This window comes from Notothenia coriiceps, unplaced genomic scaffold (assembly GCF_000735185.1).
Source record: "Notothenia coriiceps isolate Sejong01 unplaced genomic scaffold, NC01 NC01_scaffold00003100, whole genome shotgun sequence".
In the NCBI taxonomy this organism is placed as follows: domain Eukaryota; kingdom Metazoa; phylum Chordata; class Actinopteri; order Perciformes; family Nototheniidae; genus Notothenia; species Notothenia coriiceps.
The window spans coordinates 27,039-40,178 of NW_011335801.1; the positions used below are offsets into that span (position 1 = coordinate 27,039).

General features: G+C 39.2%; 1 protein-coding gene across 1 annotated transcript in view; it reads left to right on the plus strand.

Annotated features, from left to right (window-relative positions):
- The window catches only part of LOC104941074 (exocyst complex component 2-like), a 37,234-nt gene that overhangs the window by 7,840 nt on the left and 16,254 nt on the right, over window positions 1-13,140 (plus strand). The window contains exons 2-4 of the mRNA XM_010766113.1: window positions 6,995-7,144; window positions 9,062-9,238; window positions 10,925-11,051. Coding sequence (XP_010764415.1) covers window positions 7,027-7,144; window positions 9,062-9,238; window positions 10,925-11,051 — 422 coding nt within the window. The 5' untranslated portion in view covers window positions 6,995-7,026. The remainder of the gene's footprint in view (window positions 1-6,994; window positions 7,145-9,061; window positions 9,239-10,924; window positions 11,052-13,140) is intronic.

Below are 13,140 nucleotides of genomic sequence, written 5' to 3' on the forward strand. Positions count from 1 at the left end.
GTGGGTGCCCCGAATTTCTTTTCGGGGGGGTACCCGAGCAGCACCCTGCCAAGGTCAGTAAACCTAGGGGAAACACTGTAGTGGCTTTTGGTAAATATTATTCAGGTTAACAAAACTTGTCTTAAATAGGTCTTAGCCACAGATCCGATTTTCTGCAATATTCCAAAACCCATTGGAAAAATCGTATTGGCTTTTGAGGAGGAAGCCCTTAGGATGCTAACTTCCGGGTCGGCCTACACAAAGACATCATCACTTCATTGCACCACTCGATCAGACGCAGGCTTCATCTGTTCTCCAACAGAACCTGCAAAGTTCATGTTATCATTTACAATCCATTTATTTGAAATATGATACAGTTGACACACATTATGTCTAATTTGGCTACATTGCCCTCTCCACATCTTAGATGCATGTGGCGACGCGGGTGTGAGCGAACACTGTGGAGGATTGTTCAGAGCCTCACCCCGCCTGTGATCACACAGTAACAGCCATGTTTGGCCCGCTCTGTCCATTCAGAGGACTCGAGAGGGCGATCTTTGATGGATTCTGGTGTTTGTGTAATGGTGGGGAGCTCGGACTGAAAGTGTGTGTGTGTGTGTGTGTGTGTGTGTGTGTGTGTGTGTGTGTGTGTGTGTGTGTGTGTGTGTGTGTGTGTGTGTGTGTGTGTGTGTGTGTGTGTGTGTGTCGGTCGCAGGGTAGTGAGTTAGCTGATGGAAGACGGAGGGGCCGAGGGTGATGAGCTGTCTAAATGGGTCCCTTTGTGTGATCTAAACCCATCACACTCTCTCTTACACACACACACACTTGCCAATCACTGCCATATGCGAGTCACCTTTCAACTCAGCAGTATGATCTAAGGTATGAACGCCTTATTCATGAGATAGTCATGTGGCTGCATGTTGATATAGTGCGGCAGGTGAGAGGGATACACATGTCGGTGGTGCTGCAGAGAGTTTGTAATGTTTTGAAATTGTGGAAATCCAAAGGTCAGAGTCTTGAGGACTTGGGGGGTTTTAACCAACCTGCTGGCAATTTTGGTCAATTCTTTGGAGGATAATTCAAATTCCTTTTGTCCAGGACAGATGTTTTAATTAAGTTTTACCTTCTAGAGAGTGGAGACAAACAAGACATAGAAAAGATGAAGAGGAATAGTATATACATGGCTATAGTCTTTGATAAAGTAGATTAATATCAATCCAACAGTTTTTCTTTATGAAAAGTCAAACGGGTGTCCAACCCTTTTTCTCAAAGCCGAGAGTGATGTTTCCGATGTCTAAAGACCCAATTGCTACATTTACAAAGATAAACAGCTGAGATAAGCGATACATCCTCATATTGAACAAGCTGCAGTCTGCAATTGATTGCCAAAAAAATGGCAAAGATATTATATAATAATAATTGTTATTATTATGAATCATGGACATTTTCTTGTTAATGTTTATTTATTCTGTTAATACCTACTGATCGTTTGTAGCTAAATTCTCTATACTAATGATTGATTCGGAGCAAATGCTAACTTAAGGTAGAGGGGGAAGGTAGACTAGTTGGTTTTAAACACCAAAACAAATACCCTCATCCTGTCAGGACATTATCATCTGCATTATTATTGTTATTATTAATAACTAACAGAAACATTCTGTGCCAAAGTCAACCCCCGTTTTCCATTCCCCTCTCCCACACACACACACACACACACACACACACACACACACACACACACACACACACACACACACACACACACACAGTCATCATCTCTGTCATTGTCATAGCCCTCAGTCGAAAAAGTGAACATTTCTTTGAAAAAAAAAGATGTGATCATTCCCAAAAATTCACATCATGTTTTTATTTTACAAAGTAATCTGCTTCAATCCACATTTGTTTAGTTCAAAAACTTTCCTCCTGCTTTATTGAAAAACCGCAATAGAAGCTTGAAATGTAAAAATGATTAATTTGTTACAGCTCTTATGGATTGGTTTGTTTGCTTGTGTCCCATTGACAGAGTCAGAGCTGTGTATAAACACCACATTTGTTTTCCAGTGCATTGCACTGTCAGGCTCTGAGGAGATATTCGCTGAAATTGTCAAAAATGTATTTGATTAGAATGGCTCCACCTTTAAAATGCTGCTAAATTAGTAAATGTTTTTGTTTTACAATCAAACTTCATTAATTGCAATCAACAATTTATTTTAAGGCTATTCTCAGATTTGAATGTATCATATAATTAAATCTTTATTTGCTTTTTTCTTCAAAGTAACAGCAAACACTGAACAGCACTATTCATCCCAATTGAAAACCAATTAAAAAATAGACTGTTTGGATTTTTTTAACTGTAACATCCCCTTCAGGCCAGTTTATTATTGATTGCATCAGAGTGTGTAGGCCTACTTGAAATGCAAAACCTCAATATCGCAATTTTTATTCGCTTTATAAGCAAAAATATGGTTTTGAATATTATCCGAAAAGTAGCCCCAGGCAGGGGTAAGATCATCCACATGTCCTAATCTATAAAATGTGGTCTTCTACATGGCACTCAAGTCAAACATCTTTCAAGTAAGCTCCCCTTTTATTTCCTTTTTATGGACAAGAAAGCCATTGCTGCCATCTAGCCCAGACCATTGAGCACAGCATATATTGGCTGTACTGCGCGTGGCTTTTCAAAATTACATTGTTTCATGTTGCGCAAAGATTTGTTTAGAGCTTTAATGTAAAGTCTTTCCTTTATGTCTGCGTGCTGCAGCACAAGGCCAAGGAAGGGTTCTCACTTGTTAGCAAGCGCTGCAAGAAGTTTCCAAGCCTCAGACTTCCACCACACAGATTAGAGCCAAACCTGCTGTTTGTAAGGGAGCCTCCAAGGAAAACAAACCTGCCTTTTTAGCCCTATAGAGAGAGAGAGAGAGAGAGAGAGAGAGAGAGAGAGAGAGAGAGAGAGAGAGAGAGAGAGAGCGCAGCAGCATCACGGTTGGAAGAGAATCGAGCAAGCAAACCTGGTTGTGTGTTGTCATTGATTAAATGTAGCCTTCACAGTAAGACATGTCTTGACACATGTTGGAAGAGAGTGGGGTGTTCTCTCCTCTGACGCCCCCTAGCGGTTGATATCTTCATCCCTCTTGTGGAAAACTGCCTTCCTCATGAGTTTCAAGCTGGAGCTTCAGAAACGTTTCTTTTGTTTTGCTCTTCATGCTTAAAGGAAAAATTCCCTCAGTTTGTCCCCGGTCTGTGTAAAGTTATAGTTTCTGTTGCCTAGTTTATATGTGTGGTGGTGTGTTACTTTGCCTTGTGTCCGCTCAGGTTCTGCGTGACTTGGTGCATGTGTGTGTGCACGCCGGCGTTATAGAGAGGGGTCTGGGCAGTGTTCCCGTGTCCATGCACAGCCCCCAGAGTAAAGTAAACACAGCGGCTCTTTTCTCATCCCAGCCGTCAGCAGGCTCTCCCCAGGCCCGCGCCAGAGACCACACACCCAGACCACACACACACACACACACACACACACACACGCACAAACACACATACACATTTACACACACTGCCCAGACCTCTCCGCAGATCCTTCCACATACTCACATACACACAGACCACACAACACCAGCTCGGGCCCCTCGCACGCAACCTAGCTGAGCTGTCATTCTGCCCAGCGTGTATGTATGTATGTATATATGTGTGTTTGTAAGTGTGTCTATGTGGGGGCCAGCTATCTGTGTGTTTGTGCACGTGTATATCCAAGTTGAGAGGAAGGGGGGGTAATCTAAAAACACTCCTGGAATCAGACTTGTACAAAATGAAGATCTTGTCCTCTGGCCCTCTGCCGCTCCCACTCTAAACATGTGGGATTGATGAAGGATACACGCAGCTCTTGTTTTAGTCCTGTTAACCTCTTATCTTCGTCATGTCAGACCTATAGCCCGTCCATTTCCTCTGAAAAGCGCAGGGCAGCAGAAACAACATGAGGTAAATCCCATTGGAGTTTTCTCGTTAACTCTGGGATGTCAGGGTGATGAAGGGTGGCCCCGTGGCAGAAAGGTTTCCCAGGAAAGGTTCCTTCTCTCAGGGGTTTCTAGGTTTATACTTTGACTTTTTATTATTCACTTTTTTTGTTGAAAACTTATCCTAGTGACCCATTTCAAAACATTTCAAAGACACAATAAGGAAAATCTGAAGGAAGTCTGTAGATGTTTGGGTTACAATGATCCAAATATTAGAAAATCGATAAATAACGACCTTGTGGAACCAAAACGCTAACCCTAACCCTAACCCTGGTTGGTAATTATTCAATTTAAGGACAATAATAATCCTCATTATCCAGAGGTTGCGTACCTACTTTTGGCTCCAGAACCACAATTACATTTGTTGTGACCCCTATTCAAAATAAAAGTATATCTTTGCTATTGAACACTTATGAAAGAAGATGTTTTCTTTACTCCACTAAGGCCTACACTAAGAGGCCTTTGTGGAATTGAGAACATATCCAAACCGCAGCTCTGATATAAATGTAGATGCTTCGAAAGGTTTATAAAAATGTTTATTGACATTGTTGAAAAGGTACAAATTAAATTGCATTTTATTATTGAAGGTTAAAGGTGGTATTGTAATGGACTGCATTACATTAAAGGGAAGAAAATATAATTCAGTTTATATTCAGTCCATTGCGACACTGTCACTAACTATGATCCTAATGCTAAAACTAATTCTGGATTAACAACTACTATTAAAAACTGAACATACTGTTAAACAAGATTACAGATTATACCTAAGACTTACAATATGGCAGAATGGGTGTATTAGACTTTGTACATCATAAATTGGCCACTGAATGTAAAGCCCACCATGTTGTCAATTATGTTTATTTGAACTCATCATGTGGCATGAGATAGTTATGGTGTCAGAGAGCTCGGACTTACAAACTTGATTTTATTATCCATTAAGGAATGTCTAGACTAATGAATTAATTATTCAGTCAATAAATTGTCGAAAAATAACAAGTCCAAGATGATGTCTTTTAAATATCTTGTTTGTTCTGAGAAACAACTCAAAATATAAATACAAATATAGATATTTAATATAAAAAAACAAAAAGGAAACGATTGTCCGAATAGGTGCCAATGAATTTACCACAGATTGATTCATTAAATATTTGTTCCCGCTTTTTATAAAAATGATTGTTCACAATTTCTGAGGTTGATGGAACAGACAGAATTCCAGCAAAAAATTTTTTTTTTTTTAATTGATTTTAATTTGAAGTTGACTAACTTAATTTCTACAATTTATCAAACAGTGCTTTTCCAAGGTTTGCCTTTCTGATTTTCCTGTTTCTTTTCTGACTGCTGGCTTTACCAAACCATTGGAAGACGGCCTCAGAGAGATTGAGGTTAACATTTTCCGCCTACACCCAGTGTCTGGTGACCATATAACTTTACTAAATATTCCCGCCTTCCCTGGTTCGGACCTTTTGAATTCTGTGCCAAATTGAAATGGACTCTTACAACTGGACAATTGTGTCTGATACTAGGCCAGTTACCACCATGAACGTGCTGCAGGTCCAGTCCGTGTGAACTCCTGCATTGTTTGTGGAGAGCGTGTTTTGGCTGTGAAGCAAAAGGGCGGAAGCCTCTCTCAAGCAGCTTCAGAGAGTCCAGATCGGTCAGCCTCTCTCAGACCTGGCAGTCATTTATTAACAAACATCTGTGCTGCTGAAATACATCCTTTCATTTTTGCATTCGGACTCTTTCCCTCCCCTTCATTTGATCAGCCCCAACATGAACTGATTTCCATGGGTGCTCCTTCGCTGGTACCATAATCTGCTCTGCATTGTGTGGGCTCATGTGGAATGATTGGAGAGGCCAGGTTTATTTATCCTTCGCTGCGAGGTTTACATTCTTCCTTTCCTCCCTGCTCTCGGTCTGCTCCTTCGCTCTTGGCTCCCTTCTCTATTTTTCCTATTATCTGAGAGATAACTGCTGCAATGCATACATTGTTTGGAGACCTACAGGGCGGGAAATTAACACGAGCTGCCAGCCAAATTTGCTCCAATTTTGCTGTCCCCAGTCAGTTCTAAAAACCTTAATATCTGGCTGTCTGTTGATTTAGTTAAAAAAAATGTTTTACCATATTTATTATCTCTACGGGGTCGTGGTTCTATTCTTCTTATATCCCATTTTTTAAGATGTGGTGGTATAGCACAATATCGTCAACTTTTTTTGTGTCACGGTTTGACAATGCTATTATCCTTTATTGGTTTATCCACAGAAGTTATTTCCGCTTCTGGAGTTATCATTAGTGATTATTTTCAGTGCCTTGATTTTTATTGTATGTCAGTCTGCAACATGCAAACGTTTTCTTTTATAAATATCTAATTATTTTTTACTGATTATTAAAAACTTGAATTACATTTTTTAATAGACTTACATTGATACTCTGATTATTGTGTTATAAATGTTTTCATTATTAGATGTTCATATAGTAAGTGAAATATCAGTGTGTTTGTTGAGTTTTAGGTTACTCTACATGGAAGGAAATGTCACCTGAGAATTAAATAATGTTCTTTCAACTGTTCTAAAACAGAGAGGATCAGAATACTTTATTCATCCTGGGGAAAAATCTAGAATGAAAAGAAAGAAGAAAGCATACAATATTTATTAAAACATAAGAAGTTGGAGTAAGAATGTGCAATAACAAGATACAAATAAAATAAAGAAATGTATACAAAAATAGGAAGTTAAAGTAAAATGTCTTATAATATACAAAATAAAATAGGATTACAATATTTATATAAACATAAGAATTTAAAGTAAAAATATGAGAATGGAACGTCAATATATAACATGTATTTTAAAATATAAACAGTGGTATATTAGTATGTACAAGATATTAATGCAGAATTGTACAGTTTAAGGGATTATTGTTTCTTTGGGATTACTGTTTTTCAAGCAGAAATCCTCAGAAACAACTTAATAATGTAGTCCTCTAATGCATGCTCCCTTCTCCTCTCTGTTTCCAGGTCCAGGAGCTGATCGTCTGCCTCAGGCCACCATGTCTCGCACCCGCCAGCCCCCGCTGGTCACGGGCATCTCGCCCAAGGAGGGTGCGGCTTGGACCAAAGTCACCATCCGTGGAGAGAACCTGGGCACGGGCCCACCCGACCTCATCGGTAACACTTTTATAACCGCACACAGCACAGCCTTGGTTAAATGTATTAGTTTATTTAATTCCTTTAAGTTCAATTATCTTCAGTAATATTCATGAAAACAAATTTGTTTCATACTTCTTTGTATTTCTAATTAGGTATGTATGTATTAACAAGTCAAGATAAATATACAGTATATAGATGTTATTTCGATCGGCCCATATAATACGTGAACAATGTGGAATTAAAAATTATTAGTTTTATCGCATATGACAAATCTTAGGTGATGATTTTTATCGTTTCTATTTCTCTGTGGTTGCTTTGTTATAAAAGAGGGACACTGATGTTGAGTGAATATAGCAGCGTTATTTTTGTCATTGAATTTCTGCTGTGGTGCGTGGAGTATTTTGTAACTTAAGTCGTATTAACTGGTTTTATTAACGAACCCATCAACAAACCACAGCAGGCCCCTTTTTTTAAACAGGCTGGTGTAACGTTTATTTTTGTTTATATGATACGTAAGTGGAAAGTACGCCTGATTCTTATCCTCCACTGGTCCATTTAGATTTTCTTTTCTTAACAATTTAATAAGTTCAGTAAAAAATACTGCCTAAAATTAAGTAAGTTAAAAGTCAAGCATTTTCGTAGAGAATAATAGTTTTGTATTTTACACCTATAGATACGTAGCAATAAATCATTTCATTTAAACTGGCTGTTTACATTTTTTAAAAGTATTTTCTGGAGGCAGTTCGGTTCTCCTGAAAAGTTACTTAAGATTCAGTTCACACAAAGCAAAAGTTGTAAAATCTTTTAAATGTATTTTGTTATGCAACAGTAATTTGAGATACATCATCTGTACTTGAGATTCTTTTATTCTACTTGTAAATAATCAATTCAAAGATAAAATCTTCCAGCACTTTACGAAGACAAAATAAACTCAACCAAAACTCCTTCAGACCAACAACATAAAATAATAAGATATTATCCTGTTATGTAATTCAAAAGTGCTTCTTCTGTGACAGTTTTGCCAACTCTGTGTGCAACAAACAGCATTCTTGTTTCTGTAAATATTTAGATACTGTATGCCTAGTTTGAGAAACTCAAGAAGTAAAGATGTTGTTAGTTTGTCTTTTTTAAGAGCCACACAGATGGACTATCTCCATCTTCTTCTGATTATGTGTTTGAACGTCACACTTTTCCCATGCCGATATTTCCCCTCATGTGCGCCAATTCCTCCTCTACTTTACTTCTTTGGTTTGAGTGGAGGTGGGGGGGCAGTGCAGAGGACTCACACACCACTCCATGCTTGGAAAGCCTCGCTCTGGCCAGCGATACAGGGCTATTTCTGACTGTGAGTGTCCCCGGGGCCTGGAATTCGACAATTAGATATGCACAAATGTGTGTGAGTGCTTATGTGTTCAAACAAAGTGGCCAGTAGAGAACAGAGGCAGGAAATGGGGCCCTAATTGGCATATTATTCACGCTTTTATGGGCTATTTCTCAATCAGCTTTCATCGTGTTCTGAAGTGACGCTTTTTGAATCCCCTCCGCTGGAACCGTAATCCTGTGTCTCTCTTCTAGTGTCCAAATAGTTTTCAAGAGGGTTTTAAAAAGAGCACGACAGATGTGAGGGGCAGAGTGCAGATTGTGCCAGTAATGGGCCACTTAGCGCTGAAGTGACACACGTTAGCTTAAAGCAGCTGAGTGAGAGGAAGGAAGGTCACGGCCACCCACACCCACCCTGACCCCAACTTGAGCTTTGACCCCCTGGTGACAGTTTGACTAAACTCGCTGATAGACGCCAATTCTCTCTGAGTGAGCTCCTCTTGTTTCAGATAGTCTGTGTGTGTGTCGGTGCTACACAGTGTTTATGTGTGCTGTCACACTGTGGCTGTATCTCTCACCCTTTTCACCTTTTCCCCCTCCGCTCTTCCCTCTCAGGTCTGTCGATCTGCGGCCATAACTGCCTGCTGACAGCAGAGTGGATGTCTGCCAGCAAGATAGTGTGCCGCGTGGGGCCTGCCAAAGACGACAAGGGGGAGATCATCGTCACCACCAAGTCCGGGGGTCTCGGCACCTCCACTGTCTCTTTTAAACTGCTCAGGCCAGAGAGGATTGGTAAGACATTTCATTCGCCAGCCTGGACAGTAAAGCAGATAGAAGTTGCAACTACGGCTGCAGCTAAAGAATATTTGTCTTAACTCTTTAGTGCATAAAATACCAAAAGGCTAATGGGAAGTACATGTCAAAAGGTCCTAGAACTCAAGGTGACATATTCACTATCCCCCCTATCTAACAGTTCAAAACAGAAAAAGGCAAGCAATTATATTGTAACATTTTTCAATTATGGAAGGCTGAAACCAGGGCTTTGTTTGATTATCATAGGAAACATATATTAATATATTACCAAAGAAGCAACTAATAAACAAATAAATAATCTCTCTTTTAAATGACAAGCCAACATTGCAGAACCCATAGGAAAGCAACAGATGAGGGATAGTACAGTGGGCTCCATTCTGATACAAATGTCTTTCAAATAGACAAAACACAAACATATAAATAAAGTGTTCACCACCATCGCACAGATACATTACAAGAAAATGTACAGAATACAATTCTACAAATAAATGTAATTCATGCAAATAGAAAAATGATTTCACGTTAATCTAAACTCCTCTACTCAAACATGGGTTAACAATGTTTATTTAGGTTTTAACAATCTAATTCCAATACATCTGACTGCACAGATTATTAGCCACTCATGACTTGTGTGCAACATAGAAAATGTATGTGTCTGTCTATGACTTGATGCACGTCTGTGCATACTTTTTTTTAACCCTGCATCTATGTAAATAAATGGGTGAACATGCACGATATTTATCAGGGCTGTCAGATATTGGCAGATTATTGGAAATGTAGTGTATATCATTCTTTATTATTCTCATAAGGAAATTATAGCCAATACGTTGACCATTATAACAAAGCCGGATTGCTTTCATTGAAAGGACAAGTTCAGCTTCTACACACTCACACGGTAGAGGAAAAAACAACACAATTGTGATTTTCCAAGTGTTTTGATGTATTCTCTTCCAAAAACTAAATGAACATTTAAACTCAGAACCTAACTAAAAGCCTGTCCTATTCTATTCTGTTCATCCCAAGTGAACGTGTTTCTCAAATAGCTTGTTTAATTCTTTTAGAGTTTTACTAAATGCAACGTGTGTATTCAATGTGACATTCCACTTGTGTTTCGATTACTTGAAATGCATGTAGTTTCTAACGTGTGTCGAGCTATTTCAGAGACCATAGATCTCTTTTCTATGGTTCGTAGGTTGTGGTCTTTACCACAACCTACTAACATGTTAGAAAAAATACTTTGCAGTTTACATTTGATTTGAGGTTTTCTGTATATTTTACGTTGTGTACTAAAAATACACTGCGTCTTTAGATATCTTTCTACTGTTTATGTATATATTTACTTTTTATTTTATTATATTTTTAAACATGCTGCTGTTACAAAACCATTTCCAAATTTGGGATGAATAAAGTATGCTGTATATAATCGTATCTATTCTAATCTTATGTAATTGGACATACTGTATATGTGCATAGGAAAGAAGACATAATTTCATTTTGATATTTAGAAACATAGCTAAAACAAAAATAAAATAAAAAGTGTGTGTAATATATTCTCATGCATTAATCTGCATGTTCTAGTGAGTGTAGATTTGGGTGTGTGTGAGGGCACATCTGGGATGCGTTGTTAAACCCATTGACGTGTGACACGCCTCTCGTGTCCCGCAGGTATCCTGGACCAGTCTGCTGTGTGGGTGGAAGAGATGAACTACTACGACATGAGGACCGACCGCAACAAAGGCATCTCCCCCCTCTCCCTGAGACCCAGCAATCCACTGGGCATCGACATAGACAAGTACGGACACACACGAACGCACGCACACAAAAATGCCTCGGCACAATCACACCGCCATAAACACACGCGCTCTAGTCATCGAGTCATGGTTTACATCCCTAAACAGAAACAAACTCTCCCCATATGCGGCCGTTTGAAATATTATGCCAACACAGCAAAGATTGAACCGCTGCTCACAGGGAGTGGAAACAGAATAATTGTGTATAAAGCAGAGAGGACGGCGGACGATAGAAAGGGATTTGGAAAGAACTAAGGCAGCGACCCGCACACATGTTTGTATGCGGCCGGGCAGCAGGCAGCGCGGGGCGGCCTCCCACGCGCCTGGCAGGGAGAGAACAAGTTGTAATATATAGTTTGTGTAGTCAGGTTCTGGCATTTCTGTGTTAGTGTTTGTTTGGCTAAGAGGGGCCGGGGGCAAGTGACCGCTCGTGGCCAGAGACGAGACCCCCATAAACAGGCCGGACCACTCACTCGTCTCTCTGGGTTGCATCCAGGATAAAACGTCATCGTAATTCTTTCTGACAGTAATGTGTTGATCTGATACGAATGAACTTTAGGATTAAATACTACTTAAAACATCTAATCGTAGAAGCTGTTTATAAGTAGAAGAGCATCACTCGTATGCGCATCTTTGCACAGTGATGTCACTGCTGAGCTGTAGATGTTTGCACCAGCTGTTTGTAGCGTCATACTTGGCCTAAATATAACGTCTGTCCGTGGAGTTTATTTGTTACTAAATATTTCCACATGCTTAACTATGAAACGATGGCAATAATGACACACAATAAGGTCTGCTAGGTAGCGTAAGTGGAGTCTTCTCTCCCTCTGACCTCTGATGTGACACTTATTCCCAAGAATTGCGATAAAACCTAGTTTTATTTTTTAATCTTTCATTTAGGCTTCGGAAATATATGTGAGATACACTGTTATTGCACCCACATTACACCCATGTTACACCCATACTAGACCCTTATTATACCCATGTAACACCATTACTACACCCATATTAAACCTTAATTACACTTTTATTGCATCCAAATAACACTATTATGACACCCACATAACACATTAATTCACCCCTATTTCATTCTTGTTACACCATCATTACACCCGCATTACACCCATATCATACCCGTGTTACACTGTTATTTCACCCATACTACACTGTTGTTAGACCAATATTACACCCATGTCACATCAATGTTTTACCCATATTACACTGTAATTACGCTGCTATTGCGCCAATTTTACACATGGCAGTGTTTCCCCTAGGATGGAGTCATAGCAGCGGTGCTAAGGCACGTGGGCCCAGCATAATGTGAGCGTGGAGCGCTTGAATATTTTTGAGTGTGTGCACGTGCAAAATGTGCCCCGCCAATTTGTTTCTATGTGTCTGCCAGCACAAGAAAGGCTCTTGAGGCCTAGTACCATGGCCGGTTCTAGCCAATTTGCTGCCCTAGACGTTATTTTATATATAAAGATTAAATGAAAAATCTCTACAAAAGACAATACACTACAAAAACAGAAACTTAATCACATAGGTAATAGACGTCAAAATTGCTTCAAATGTATTCAGTATTTTATGAACATGTTTGAATTGGGGGGTGGACGTCACATCCTCTAGGGGGGTCCGGGGGTATTCCCCCCCCGGGAAGATTTCTTTGAACATTTTAAGTAAAATGGTGCACTTTGAGCAGAATTACTAGACACCTGATCTAGGGGGTACAACTCTAAAGCACCCATACGAAAAAAATCGGTTTACATTTTAATAATCAAATAAGTATGTGAACATAACCAATAACCTACCATAGCCAATAACAAATAAATGTAACTTATTTTATTTTTTTGTTCATTCATATCTTATTTTACCTAATTAACATTTATTTATTAAATGCATATTTTTGTATCTCTCCAACTTTAAACGATATTTTTGGTTTACTGTCCTATAGTATACATTGGAATGATTTCAAACCTGTTTTTATTTATCCTAATAATTATAAAGGAGTGCCTTGGAAATATGTGTTTACATAATTTGTGGTCAAAACGTTTGAGACCCACTGAGATAACTTAGACTAAAATTAACTATCTA